Raw genomic sequence first — 14,092 nt, 5'->3', positions numbered from 1 at the left:
CAAAATGAGGAGGTTGAGCTACTGAAAAATCCCAGACCTGGATCGACAAGCTGTTCCCTTCATAAATAGCAGCAGTAAAGGCAGTTCTTTATTCTGCTGGGAGCTCAGTCATCTTAGAACTATAGTCCGTTCCATCTGGCTACCCTCTGGAAGGACAATGATCTTTCTGGTTAAGCCACACTCTAATGGAGAACATATAATTAACTGTTCAACACAATATCACAAAAGGTCAGAATGAGAAAGGATGAAAAGCCCTGTCTTCATATTTGCAGATGGCACATCAGCAGCTTTATTTGCATTTCTAAACACTATTCAAGACATGTACAGTAGATCTCCAAATAATGAATGCCTACAGAATGCAGGTATGTACATAGTTAAAATACAAGTAGGCAACCCCCTAATGGCTGTCTAGTGATGTGCATCACAGGGGAAATGTGGGAATAAATGGCATGGGAAATGTAAAGCACCCCAGTAGCAGAAAAACTGCTACTCCTTTGTTGATTTGTTTTTCTACTCAGTTCCCTATTATACTTTTCTATCTGTTAAACAGAAGCAAAAATACAGAATCGTGAGCTCAGTGATAAACTATGCATAAGCCACATGATCACTAAAGTCTGGCAAACGCTCTGTATAGCCTGAACCACAAATCAGTGCTTTGCTTATATGTAAACCTTCACAACCAGAAGAGCTTGAGTACCGGTGCTACAGATTGGAGAGTTGGAGGGTATTTTCCATTTATAAGAGATGAGTTCACCTGTAAACTCTTGAAAGAATTATTTCTCCATGACCACCAGATGCTACATTTATTGCAGAATTTTTCAGTTACTTCACTCAAGAAGGAATCTTGTCCTAAATTAGTCACCCTGATACTAAAATTTAAATAATTGTTCTTCCTTTTTTACACCATTCTGTCAGTATTATTATTCACCTTACACAAATACAGTGAGTAATAGGACAGAAAGCTATTTATGTCCTCGTATAAAAGGATCTTGGAGCTAAGAGGGATTTCAGAACCATTTCATGCTGTTGGATATTCTCAACCCCATTTGACTTCCATTAAGTCAACCTGCTCCTGTGGCTCCGAGGAAGAACATGTTTTGATTGTACAAGACGGTGATCAGTACAAGAATCCGCGTCAGAACCACTGCCAGGAGGTACAGAGTCAATGCCAAACAAAAGCAGCCTAAGCAAGCACTTACCCAGTCACTAGCGTTCAAGTCTGTTTACCACATCTCGGACTGTGGCTATGAGGTTCTCGTTCTCCTGTGGGTTAGCCATAATAATACTATGCAGCCTATTCATGTAGGAATCAATAGTTTCCATCGTGGGTGTTTCCCCGCTACCTATAGTTAACAGAGCAAAACAAGCCACAGAACAGTTAGATGATTGCAACAATTCCAAAAGGTTAAGACGACACTAAGGGCAATTTGTGCCAACATGCAAACTGCTACAGAAGGTGATTTTGCCATGCACTATCTCTTGTGACACATTCAGCAAAACAGTGTCCTTCTAACTCCACAAAGTGAGTAGCCCCAAGGATATCAGGACTAATGAAGCCTGGGTTTCTTTTGATTTGGTCTTTCAGCTGGGCATTCATAGTATCTAAGTGGATACCCTGGCATCTGACAACACAGATGCAGGCTTTCTTTTAATCAAGGAACTTGCAGGTCCTGTCTTTTCCATTTAGTAAGATTTTCACAAAACAAGTGAAGGAGAGCAAGAACTGAATATGTGTCTCACTTTATTAGGAAAAGACAACTAGGAGTAGTAAGAAAAAGTGCCATGATGAAATAAAGCACTGACAGAGCCTTCCCCTGCATGCATTTTAAGATTTCGTTATCTAATACAAAAACTCAGAAACAGCCAAGACCAAAGAACTACAACAGCAGGCCACATGTTGTAAATTCACATTACCATATAAACATTAGAAGTTAAATTTAACATGTCAGACAGTCAAAATAAAGAGTTACCTGGTAGTGGGACTCCAGCAAAGCTGGTTGTGAGTGCTTGGCGTAAGGTCTCTAGATGTTGCTGCAGCACTGTGTTGCGGCTCCGCTCTTGTATCACATCCACCTCCAACTTCTCCACTGCAGTACGCATACTCTCAACATGTTTCTGCAGAGCAGCATTCCTCTCCTCAAACTCCATGTTGGATTTACGCAGCTGCCGCAGCTCAGCTTCACGTGCTGTGAATATCAACCCATTCCCATGTAATCAAAGAGCTATAAAAAACCATATCTTTGATCGGTAGGCAGTGAAGCCGGATGTTCTAGAGCGCTCAACTGATGATTACAAATGGTGCAGTTTTGGTTTATATATGGAAAAGTCATGGTGCATCGACAGTGCCTACGACAGCACTTAGATTTAATTTCTAGAAAGAAATTCTGGGCAAGTCAGAAGACATTCAAAGCATCAGATTGAAAGTGAACAGGGGAAGTGATCAGGAAGGAAGACTGCAAGACTGATTTCAAATGCATTCAGTATGACATAGCTTAGCAGCAGTGGTAGGAGTCCTACAGACAAGACAGCAGTTAGAAAAATAAAATTCCATTGATCTTCAGGAAAAGTATCTGAACTCTGGTCAAAGTCTCCAGGAAATCTGGAAAAAAAAAATTCCTAAACTCTTGGGACATGCAGCTACAAAGCCCAGATACAGTAACAGAAAATATATCAGTGGAATCTTGCACATATCCAGGAGAAAAAAAAATGCTGCTAACTAGCCTGAATCATCATTGTGCTATAATCTTAGGCATTTCTTAAACTTTCAGAACAGCAGATCCAGCTTGGATTGGCTGGAGTAGCAGCAAGTAGAGCTTAAATATTAAAAAGATTCTCCAAAAATTTTGACAACAAAGCCAGGCAAAACTGCTGTTGCAGTCACTGTGTTCGTAGAGAGCTAATGCAGCACCAGAAACACTGACAAACTACACCCAAGTCATTACTTGAGGTGAGATGAGAGAGTGCAAGGACTCTTGAGCTGGACAGTACCTGGCAAAAACTTTGGAAAAGCTAAGACAGGGCCCTGCAAAACTTTAACTTACCTTTACTATGATTCAGGAACTCTTCTGTGAAGATTGGAATATCAAAGACAGATCTCTCCTTAGTATCTGCTTCCTTCTACAAAAGAAAGAATACACAGCTAAATACTGTTTGTTTTCAAGAATTCATGAAATCATTTTGATCAAGAAAATGAAGAGGAGGCCAAAAACTGAGTCACATGAAGAGCTGGATGGATGGAAGACACTTCCAGCTCCTACAAAGAAAGGCCAAAAGGTAGGTTTCAGCTTGTTAAGATATAGGTTTAATAAAGGCCAAATACCATTATCAAGAAACTGCATCTAACACACTAAAATATACCCTTTGGCCCTAATGACATTACACATCACTACCAGTTTTCAGACTATCTGAATTCATGTATATTTTCCACCAGAAAGCATTCCACCATCAGCCAACTGACCCATTCTGAAATAACCTATACAGGAATATCAGCAAACAGAAGTGAGCAAAATACACAGTAAGTGTCATGGTTCTTTGTCTTTCACTACCAAAGCAAAAAAGAAAACAGCCAGAAAAAAGAACCACTTGAGCATATACTTCTAAACGCAATCTAAATAGCTTGTTCCTTGCCTGTGCAGGATTCTAATACTTGATTCCCCTACAGAACAGATGTGAAAACATCCACTGATAAGCACCTGGAGTTTTGTATTATAAAGGTGAAAAATGCTAAGCAGTCAAAGGCACAGGCTTTCAGAAGAGGATGCCTGCCTAACGTGTTGCTAGCTCAACTATGCAGTAACTATCTGACAAAGCTTAAAAGCCCCACACGGTATGGAGGACACCTTTTAGACTGCATTTATGTTTTGAGATTTCAGCAACGATAGCTGGAGTTAGAAGGATGAGAGGCAAGACTCCGAATTTGTAGTTTGCCACCTGTATAATTTGAAAGTTATGTAAACATCACAGTCAAACTAGAACTTGAAGACTTTGGTAATCTGGTTTGTACAATTAAAGACAAACTTAGATTCGGTGACCATAGATTCAGAAATCTGGGAGATCATGTACTTCAAGATGAATCTTACTTCAAGTACTTGCTTTAAGAGTTAATAAAAAGACATAGCGAAAACATGGTACCAAAGGATTTTCCTGGAAGTGAAGCTTCTTCTCCTTTAAGTAGACAAGACCAGTAGTTGCCTCTCAGCTGTGAACAGCCTTGTCATTATTGTCATGAACACATTAAAAATCAACTTGATTGCTTTCCCAAGGCAAAACACCTCACAAAGAGAAACAGATCTTTCAGAAAGGCCTGTTGCTTTTACAAGTGGCGAGGCTGCGTATAAACAAGACTTTTCACTGCTTTTTGTTTGCAATTTATCTGTAACCATGAAAGCAGCTTTGTGGCCCTAGGTAATATAACTGGAGAAAGTTTCAGCGCTCCGAGGGGTGAGGTACCATAGTCAGTATGCACAAGATATGTTCTATGTCTCATCAAGTATACCATAGACATCACTAATCTTTTCCATTATTTACATATGCAAGGGGGGTAGGGGGGCAGGAGAAGGTTTAAACCAGAGATCTCCCAAAGATATGGTTACTTCACCCATTTTCTTCTCAAGGAAGCCACATGTGTTCCATGTTGCTGCAGAAACTCAGTACCTCAAAACAGCAACCTAAAGGTGATAACTCAGAAGGTTTATCTAGGTCTCAAGCTATTGCTAAGTTTTACCTTGATGTTTACTTACCAAATAATTAAAATTCTCTTACTCTGAAATTTTTGAGAGCAAAGTTTTCCAAGTTGAACATCTAAGACATCAGATATTTAAAGGCTCAATTATACTGACTTGCATCCATAGATTTACTTAACATTACCTAACAGATCTATGTTTCAAGTGTACCCTACACTCCTGTTTTTTCTTAGATCCATTTGTACCTGCTCAAGACTTACTAAATTTAGATTTTATCACACTAATCTGAGTATAAAACTACACAGTTTAACTTCTGATCAAGAATTGCATAGGAGGAGTAAGAATGCATACTCTAAAGATCTATTAGTGTCTTCCACTGACATAAACTGGTTTTTATTGACTTCACTAGAAACTTCTGTCACCTGAAAAATCTACTCACTGATGTAAGGGTAGAATAAAGAGGTTTACCTCATGATCATGGGCTGGCTGTCTCGCTCCATCTGAAAAAGAAAAAACAAATGAGAAATCCCCCAAAACACATAAGATCTGAGAAAACAAGAACCAAAGAATTAAAGCAGTTACACAGCCATGATTACACAACAGTTTTAGACCGAAAACTTGGGCAGCTCTCCTAGTAAGTCACACAGAAGCTGTGTCTGACTTTGATACTTTTAATGCACATCCTCCAATACAATCGAGATACGGTGAAATTTACATAAATTTAATCACTTTACACACAGCTGATGCAAACACCATAGAAGGAACACGTTTTTTAACAAGCCTTTAAATCAAAGGCTTACAATGAGTGTCAGGCTGCATGACTAGCTGGGAATCCTCTATTGTGCTCACTAGCAGATATTTTTGACCCCTTCAGTACCTTGCCTGTGTGATTTGCCTTTTTGTCTGCTGAAGACTTTGTAGGCTTCAGTCTTCTGATACTGCTCCAGCTCCCGCATATAACGCTCCTTATCTCTATCTGCTTCATCAAGGTATCGCTGAAACAAAAAAGTCCAAGAGTTTCAGGGAGTTTCCTCCCCTTCAGGAGGAAGGGAAGAAAAACAACTTGTGAGATGAAGTGCTGATCCATTTCACCTATGCAAACAGGAAAGGAGTGAAGAAACAATGAGAATGTGAGATGCAAAGACATAAGATTTATGGATAAATTTACTGTATGCTGTATCTTTTTTTCTCGTTTTAAAATTCAAATCACTTCTCTGTTAACATTTTTTTGTTAGACCTAGAAGTAACCCGCTACTAAGCTACTCAACTCAGCTGAATATTACCTACACATTATTGACCAAATAGTTGCGAATTGCCTTTCTGTGGCTGGGATTAAATGCCACCAAACAAGAACACCTTAAGAGATCATGCTTTATGGTTCAGATCTGTAGGAGTGGCATTCCAATACGCTCTTGCTTTCATGTCCCCAGACAAGCAGCATTACCATTCTACAACCACCCACTTCACCCACCAGTGAACAAAACATCATGGCTATTGGAAAAAAGTAGCTTAAAAGATAAAAGACCCTGGATTTTATTAATTTAAGATATCTACATTTAGCTTTAAGAAATCTTTTTTTTTCCCCTAGCCTGAAGATATTTCATACATCTGCATAACAATGAGCTTAACTGAAGAACTCTTTAGGGGAACTGATGAACTGAAAACCATTTAAGGAATGGTGACAACACTTACTAATGGGATCCTTTCAAGAAAAAAGTTGCCTTCCCAATTTTTCCCACCAATGAGCTTAAAATTCAATGAAAGTAGGCATTAATCAGAGTGAACCTAAGTCACCTGGTATGCCTTTTATTTTCATTAAGTCATCACAACAATACACATAATGGTTATAAATTCCATGTATTTGCAACATTGTCTTGACCCTGCTGAGGACACTGTTAACATGCTGGATTGGGGCACAAATTTGGTGATGCTGGGTTTGCATTGCTTTCGGACGCTGTATTCTTACGTAACACGTTAATTCTTCTTTTCCATCTTCAGCAATGTGCTGCTGAAAGAGTGCAGTATCTGAGGTAAAAACAAAGCAAACTCTTCCTCCTTAACTTGTGTTTTGCATGGATTGTTTTGAATCAGTAAGAATGAGTTCTGCAGCACTACCTGTAAGTAGATGTTCTGGGTTTTCTACCACAGATGTATGCATCTCATTAGATATTTCCTCATGCAGTGGAATAACAAGGAGAATGATTACTGGGGTGCTTGCTTTATGACTATAGTAGTGGTCTTGTTCTGGGTGAGACTCACTACTTGATCAGTCCAGTGAGCTCAACTGAGCTGTCCGTTGCTCAACAAATACAGAAGGAGTAGCCAGACTACAGAGCTGGAACAGGGGAAATGTGAGACTTGCTCTTCAAATTATATATCAGACAGCTAGTTTGCTAATTGCTGGAGATAAGCCACAAAAGGAGAAGTGTTAGACATGCTTTTCCCCTGGATTATGGGATGCTGACCCACACAGCAGTAGTATGCTAGGACTCCACTGCTTGCTTCAGAATGACTTCATAGTTGTTCACTAACCAAAACCAAGCTTACTCAGCTTCACCAAGAATTTGGGGCTGTTTTACTAGAGATGTGGGTTCTGAAGCAGCAGTGGCCTTCAATTCCTCAGTAAGAAAGGCAGGAGAAACTGAAGGGAAGAAGCGCTCAGCAGTCTTTCCCTGACCCACAACAGGTTAGAGACTCACAGCTTTACTCAAAGTGCAGATTCCCCTGGGGATTTAAGCAGCAGCACATAGAATAGAGATTTGAACTCTATCTCCTTTTTCCTAGATTTAAAATCTGTCTCAAACATGAGAAAAATATGTTAAAGAGAGGGGCAGAATGTCTTGTTCTGTTTCCCGCCTTTCCCAGCAGACAGCAACATCATTCTCACTACAGATGTGTGTGTTACCAAGTCAACTGCTTCACCTCGACACACATTTTCCATTATGGTTAAAATGCTATGTCCACACATCATCTTATAATATCTCTGTATAACTTGTATTCTACAAGCTTAGTAAAATGCAACAAAAGGAACTCTTTTTTGCAACATCCCTTTTTTCATCCAACCATCACAAAAACTTTCAAATATTTTTTCCTTAAAATATTCTCAAAAGCTTAAATGTCCTGATAAATTCATGACAGCATCAAGTTGCAGTGCAACTGGTTTCTCTGTAATCTCCAATTGGCAACCACATGTGGATGGTAAAGGTCCACTCCAGGAGGAGTTAAAGAGCCAGACTCAGCATTGCCTTGGTCTTCATTCACATATACAACAGTGCAGAAAGCCACAGTAGTCCCAACTAGGCGACATCACATTCTGACTGAAAGGTGGAAAAACCCCTTTTCCCGAGATATGCGTAGAAACTAGAATACAAAACTCACTGTCCCATCCATCACACAATCTCAACTTTCTTTCTAGGGCAAGCAATACTTTAAAACATTCAAGTCTAGAAGTTTATTTATGTTAACTATCTCCTTCACTAACTTGTCCTTTTTTCAGGTCTGCTTGTCTTAAAGACACCAAATGTTTATATATAGATGAGTTTGTAGAATCAACAGAACTGCAAAATACTTCAAACAGCTCTGAAAACCTGCCGAGTTCTCCTCAGCCACAGTGAATAAATGCCCGTCCCATCCTTCCAATGGCTTCAGCCTTGGAAACTGGTAGGTCTCAGTACAACAGAATTACCTCCAGATGAATTGCATAAACCAAGGGGATTGCTCTAGTGAGACATCCCATGTTTTGAATATATTCTTCTGCTATCTAGAGGATACAGTTCTCCAAGTCCTGGAGATGAGATGCAACAGCCCTACCGGTGTTCATCATTTGAACCCTGGAAGACCTGTGCCCCTTATTTTGAAGCACAACTTTCATCAAAAGCCTATGTTAACTTCCTCACTAAACAACAATATTGCATTTAACAATAACCATAATCCAACAAGGAAAAGAGTGTAATGGTACCCGTTTCTCCTCAGGAGGCAGTTTACTCCATTCATTGCCCAGCATCCTGGTGATCTCTGGGAAAGGGACTTCAGGCCTCTTCGCTCGAAGCTGCTCCCTACGCTCATTCATGAATCGCACATAGCCTGTGAGGGGGGATTTGGGGGCATTGGTGTCCCTAAGGGGTTTCTTCCTCTTTCTCCCTTTGGCCCAGCCTCCTCGTTTAGTTCTTTGCTGCTGCAAAATGAAAATGGAAGAAAAATCAGTTTGAAGGAAAATAATTACCACCTCTGGAAGGAATAAATATTCAAGTCTCAAACATTTTCACAGGAGTATGTTGCTGCAATACATCTTCTCCATGAATGTAAGTTTCAAACCTTAGAGAAACCCTGACTTTGCTCTGAATAAAGCCAAAAAAGTCTCACTGTGAAAAGTTGTTTGCACTATTCTCCTGGTCCACAGGGGCAATAAAATAACATCTGCATCAACTTCTGATTGCAAAACCATGAGGATTGATAACCCATTAAATTACCATTGTAGCTAATACAACTGCAAAGTTTTTTTGGAGAGTGTGGGCATGGGTTAGTAGTTTGTACATTTGGGTTTTGGGTGGGTTTTTTTCTTAATTATTCTCACCTTCACATACCCTCTTCCCCAGCCATTTGCCCCAGTATATTGTTTGGAGAGATTTTGTGTATTGGTTAACAATTGTTAATTACTTTGTCCCTTCCAAATCTCTCTCCTTCGTGCATTATGTGCCCAAAACATGGGTGAAAGGACATTATAAAGCCTTTTCTGTTCTAACTTATTCTATACACTTCCTTTCCCACTAATTGCCTCCAACAGAGACAAAAAAAACTTGAAAGGATAAAACATTCAGAGTTGCCTGTGGCACACTGAGCTCACAGGAATAACAATTATCACTCATCCTCTTGGCTTCATGCTACCACAGCAATCTCTGGATAACACTGTGTTCCTATGCTATATACATACAACTGTTTCAGTACTTCTCATCTCTTTCCAGATGAAGATGTTCCTGCCATCATGTTAGTTTTAGCTTCTTTTCTAGAATCTTATTACTTCCTTAATTAAACAAGAACCTCACAGCTGAAGACAAATGGCAAGGAGAAATATCAAATGCATCTATCAAAAAAAACCTCCCACTTTCTTGTCAAGCTTCATTTCCTTCATGATTTAGTCACCAAAAATCAGTGTGGGATGGTACACAAGGTATAGTCTAAAGTAATAAGCATAGTGCTGTCAAAGACGTCAGTTACTCCCAGACAAGTACAGTGGTCTCACTTTCCTGACTCACAAGAGAAACTGTGGTAGTTGAACAGTCTTAAGACGACTGAATGCAGTACCAGTTTGTGGAGCCTGCTGGCTAAAGTAGACACACATGCTGTTCTCTGTTACAGCTACCAGCTTTCCTTGCCTAGCTTTGCGCAGTTGTGCACCACAGCAGAAAACTGGAGAGAATCAAAAGAAAATGGATGAAAATTTGTGATCCTATTAAAAAAAAAAATCTGAGTAGGTAAAGACCAACTATAATCACAAAACTCCATGCTTCTGCTTCATTGAGAAGTCACTGTTCCTTTATCTCACCTCCTCCTCAGGCTTCTGCTCAGTGTTTTCAGTAGTATGCGCAGTTGTGCACCACAGCAGAAAACTGGAGAGAATCAAAAGAAAATGGATGAAAATTTGTGATCCTATTAAAAAAAAAAATCTGAGTAGGTAAAGACCAACTATAATCACAAAACTCCATGCTTCTGCTTCATTGAGAAGTCACTGTTCCTTTATCTCACCTCCTCCTCAGGCTTCTGCTCAGTGTTTTCAGTAGTATTAGATTTTTTTTTGCTGAACCTGTGACAAGTCCTCCACCAAATCTGGGTTATTCACAGACTGTGAAGTTGCACCACTGAATGAACTCTCAGAATGAGCTAATCTGAAAAAGCACATAATTGCAAAAGAAAAAATTTAATCATCATATTGCTAAGTCACTTCCTCCCTAATCTTTTAAAACATGCAAAAATGTTGCAAATGTATTCAGTTCTTAAACCAGCAAGAAGAAGATGTTAACGAGTCACCTTTTAAGAAGGGGCTGTTCCATCCAAGCAACTGCTGTAACTACCATAGTTCAAACAGACTTTCAAAGACAGTTTTATTTTTCAAGTGTTATTTGGTTTCATTTTTAGTGAAGCTTTTGATTATACAAACAACTGTCAGACAAATAAATATTTAGATCATAGATCAGAAAGCACAAATCTACACTTCAAAAATACCATAAAAAATTCTAAATCAGTGGTTTCATCTTCAACCGATGTACACCTTTCTGGATGCACTTAACATATTTCTCCACAAATACACTTAAAGGGTTTTGGTTGTCCATGATTTTGGACTGACCTTTATTCAACATAATCTCCAGTTGACACACGTGGGCATTTAAAGCACAAATGTGACTAGCTCCCAACAGGCTCCTGAATGGCCACTATTTAATTTTGCTGCAAGAGCTAGATCAATCAACCTTACTCCAAGCAAGGGCAAGCACCTGGTGGCAAAAAAAAAAAAAAGGAAGAATGCAGAAATATTTCTCAAGGTAAGGAGACAGAGGTGATGACATATTCTGGGGCAACAGCACCACAGTGATTCTCACCATTGCGCTCAGTGGACAAATGAATATAAGATTTTAGGACTCATTTCAGATTCTAATCTCTTCTTGAGCCAGGCTAAAGATTACTTGGCCTTGCCCAGTTATATTCATGGAAATTACTGTAACAGCAGTCTAGCTTCAAGTCTTTGTTTATTTACTCAGATCTACAGCTACTTATATGCACGCCAAGTTTTAAATATTCAAAATAACTGTTCCCATTAATGCAGAATCCAGTTATAGAAAATTGAGATATATTCACAGAATTATTAAATGCCTACAGGAAAATTTGTCTTGAAATAGAGAGAACAGCGTATTTTCATTACTCACTATAATCAGCAATTGCAGCATAATTACTGGTAAAGATACAAGGGCTGGACAGATCCATGCCTGACTTCCAGATATCAGAGTTCATATTACTCACCATTAGAGGGGGAAAGGGAACAAAGTGTACACACTCCTGTAAGTTAACTAAATTTGGTATGTGTCAAAAAAGATGGAACAACACGGTTTCTTAGAATCCCTGTTACTGTTTCAAGAACATTTCAGCTTTCCTATCCATCACACTTTATAGCAGCAGCTTTCTAAACTACACATACAGGAGAAACTTCAATGCGATGTAGCCATCTGCAGTGAAAGCTGATGAAAGCTCATTCAACACATTAATACCCCTTAAACACCAACCCGAATTGAACCTGCACCTCATTGGGCACCAGCAAGTCTGAAGTCCCAGATATGTAAATCCAAATTCAGACCTGCTTTAAGTAAATGTGTCCACTTTCATTTTTACAGGGTTTATCTGCGTGCAAAGTCTGCATTTTATTGCTTGGCGCTTTACAAAACAGAAAAGTTTTCGTATGAAAATATAGGAAAAATCCTATGTATTCCTAAAAGAAAACTTTTGTCAATATGATTTTTAAAAAGTTCATTAAGTCTGTAAATGTTCAATATGATTTTTAAAAAGTTCATTGTTTAAGTCTGTAAATGCAGAGTCAGTCTTGACAAAAGTGAAATCAGTTTCTCAGTGATTTTCAGAGATCAGTGATGAATAGTGTATCTTTAAGAGAAATAATTTATTTTGCAGGGTCCACTGTAGCCAACAAATACATCCTCCCTCTCTGTCCCTATCATGCTGTCTAAATCTACCTTGAAGAATAAAATCCTAGGGAAGCAAAGCATTAAAGATAAGAGATGTTAAAGTTCGGGATAGTTTCCATCAGTTCATAAGGAGTTCTGGTTTCTCCTAAACAGAGTCCTATGATGTTTTATCAAGGGCAAGAGAGTGGTGTGAGATTGAGTTTTGTTGATTTTGTTTGTTTGGTTTTTTTTAAATTACTCGAATGCCCTCTTCCCACTGAAAGAGCTTCCCTGGCTAGTCTAGAGATAGCATCTATCAGCTGAAGGTTAAAAAGTAGTTGCTTACCCAGTTACAGTCATTTCACTACCTTCCTTAGACCCATCTTCATCTGCAAAAAGTGGAGGAAGGTTGGAGCCAGCCACTAAGTTCTCCATACCTCTGGTAGAAGAAAGAAAAGGAAAAGCATTAATTATGTCATGCAGCAGCACTTCAGTTTAAACATCACAACATTGTTTTACATCACAGACTGTTTTACCCCAATTGGACAGTCATAGCCAGCTGGCTTCAGGACAGATCCTATAGGGAGCTGTGTTTAAGGTCAGAGAAGAAAGATCATGAATGATGCTTCAACTCAGAGTTTCCCCTCCTACCAAGACCTGTGTCAATGTCATAATGTTACTGGAAATCACACTGTAGCATTCCATTTTATCCCTTGAGATAAAGTCTTCATACATCATACTCAGCACTTAGGTATGCCTAGATCCCACTCTTCCAATCCACCTTCTTGTGCATCCTCAACTGTGCACCCTCACCGCAGAGGTTTCTGTGTTGACCCAGAAGAAAACTGAAACCCAAAGTCCCCCCAAAGTCTCAAATTAAGACTATTTGGTAATTCCTTGTCCACATTTCCACAATAACTATGCACATAGTTGAGGGTTATTGCTAAGTAAGAGAACATAGCAATTGTAGCTACGTCACTTTAAGCTTCGACTCCCATAGAACAGTTACAGAAGCAAGCAGTTTAAGGCACAGCAAACTTCTCATTCAAGACAAGAAATTAATTTCTTTTGTATCCTTGTAGCCTGCCACAAGAATGTGATGCAAGATAAAAAAATCCAAAGAATAAATAAATTTATTCATCCCCTTTCTTACTAAAATACAGAATTGCTGTATTGTAGAGAAAAAAATTCCAAAACAAGAAGTCTTTACAAACTCACTCTATGATTACAAGTTGCAGTTTCAGCCCATTTTCAAGGGACATAGTAGTTAACTTTTGTTTCCTGGAGCTTAGAAGTCACAGAAGAAAACTGAAACCCAAAGTCCCCCCAAAGTCTCAAATTAAGACTATTTGGTAATTCCTTGTCCACATTTCCACAATAACTATGCACATAGTTGAGGGTTATTGCTAAGTAAGAGAACATAGCAATTGTAGCTACGTCACTTTAAGCTTCGACTCCCATAGAACAGTTACAGAAGCAAGCAGTTTAAGGCACAGCAAACTTCTCATTCAAGACAAGAAATTAATTTCTTTTGTATCCTTGTAGCCTGCCACAAGAATTTGATGCAAGATAAAAAAATCCAAAGAATAAATAAATTTATTCATCCCCTTTCTTACTAAAATACAGAATTGCTGTATTGTAGAGAAAAAAAATTCCAAAACAAGAAGTCTTTACAAACTCACTCTATGATTACAAGTTGCAGTTTCAGCCCATTTTCAAGGGACATAGTAGTTAACTTTCGTTTCCTGG

At 38.9% G+C, this 14,092-nt stretch overlaps 1 protein-coding gene across 1 annotated transcript; it reads right to left on the bottom strand.

The window, feature by feature from the left end:
- Positions 1-1,197: 1,197 nt before the first annotated feature.
- HMG20A (high mobility group 20A) lies at positions 1,198-12,779 on the bottom strand. Its single transcript, XM_010147049.1, is given in 9 exon segments — positions 1,198-1,343; positions 1,971-2,186; positions 3,042-3,117; positions 5,151-5,182; positions 5,560-5,677; positions 8,641-8,856; positions 10,425-10,473; positions 10,475-10,564; positions 12,690-12,779. Coding segments are annotated over 9 exon segments (1,023 nt in total). The 5' UTR covers position 12,779; the 3' UTR covers positions 1,198-1,206.
- Positions 12,780-14,092: the final 1,313 nt, after the last annotated feature.

This window comes from Eurypyga helias, unplaced genomic scaffold (assembly GCF_000690775.1).
Source record: "Eurypyga helias isolate BGI_N326 unplaced genomic scaffold, ASM69077v1 scaffold2982, whole genome shotgun sequence".
Classification (NCBI taxonomy): domain Eukaryota; kingdom Metazoa; phylum Chordata; class Aves; order Eurypygiformes; family Eurypygidae; genus Eurypyga; species Eurypyga helias.
Note: the sequence above shows the minus strand (reverse complement) of the source record. Positions and strands in the feature narration are given on the sequence as shown.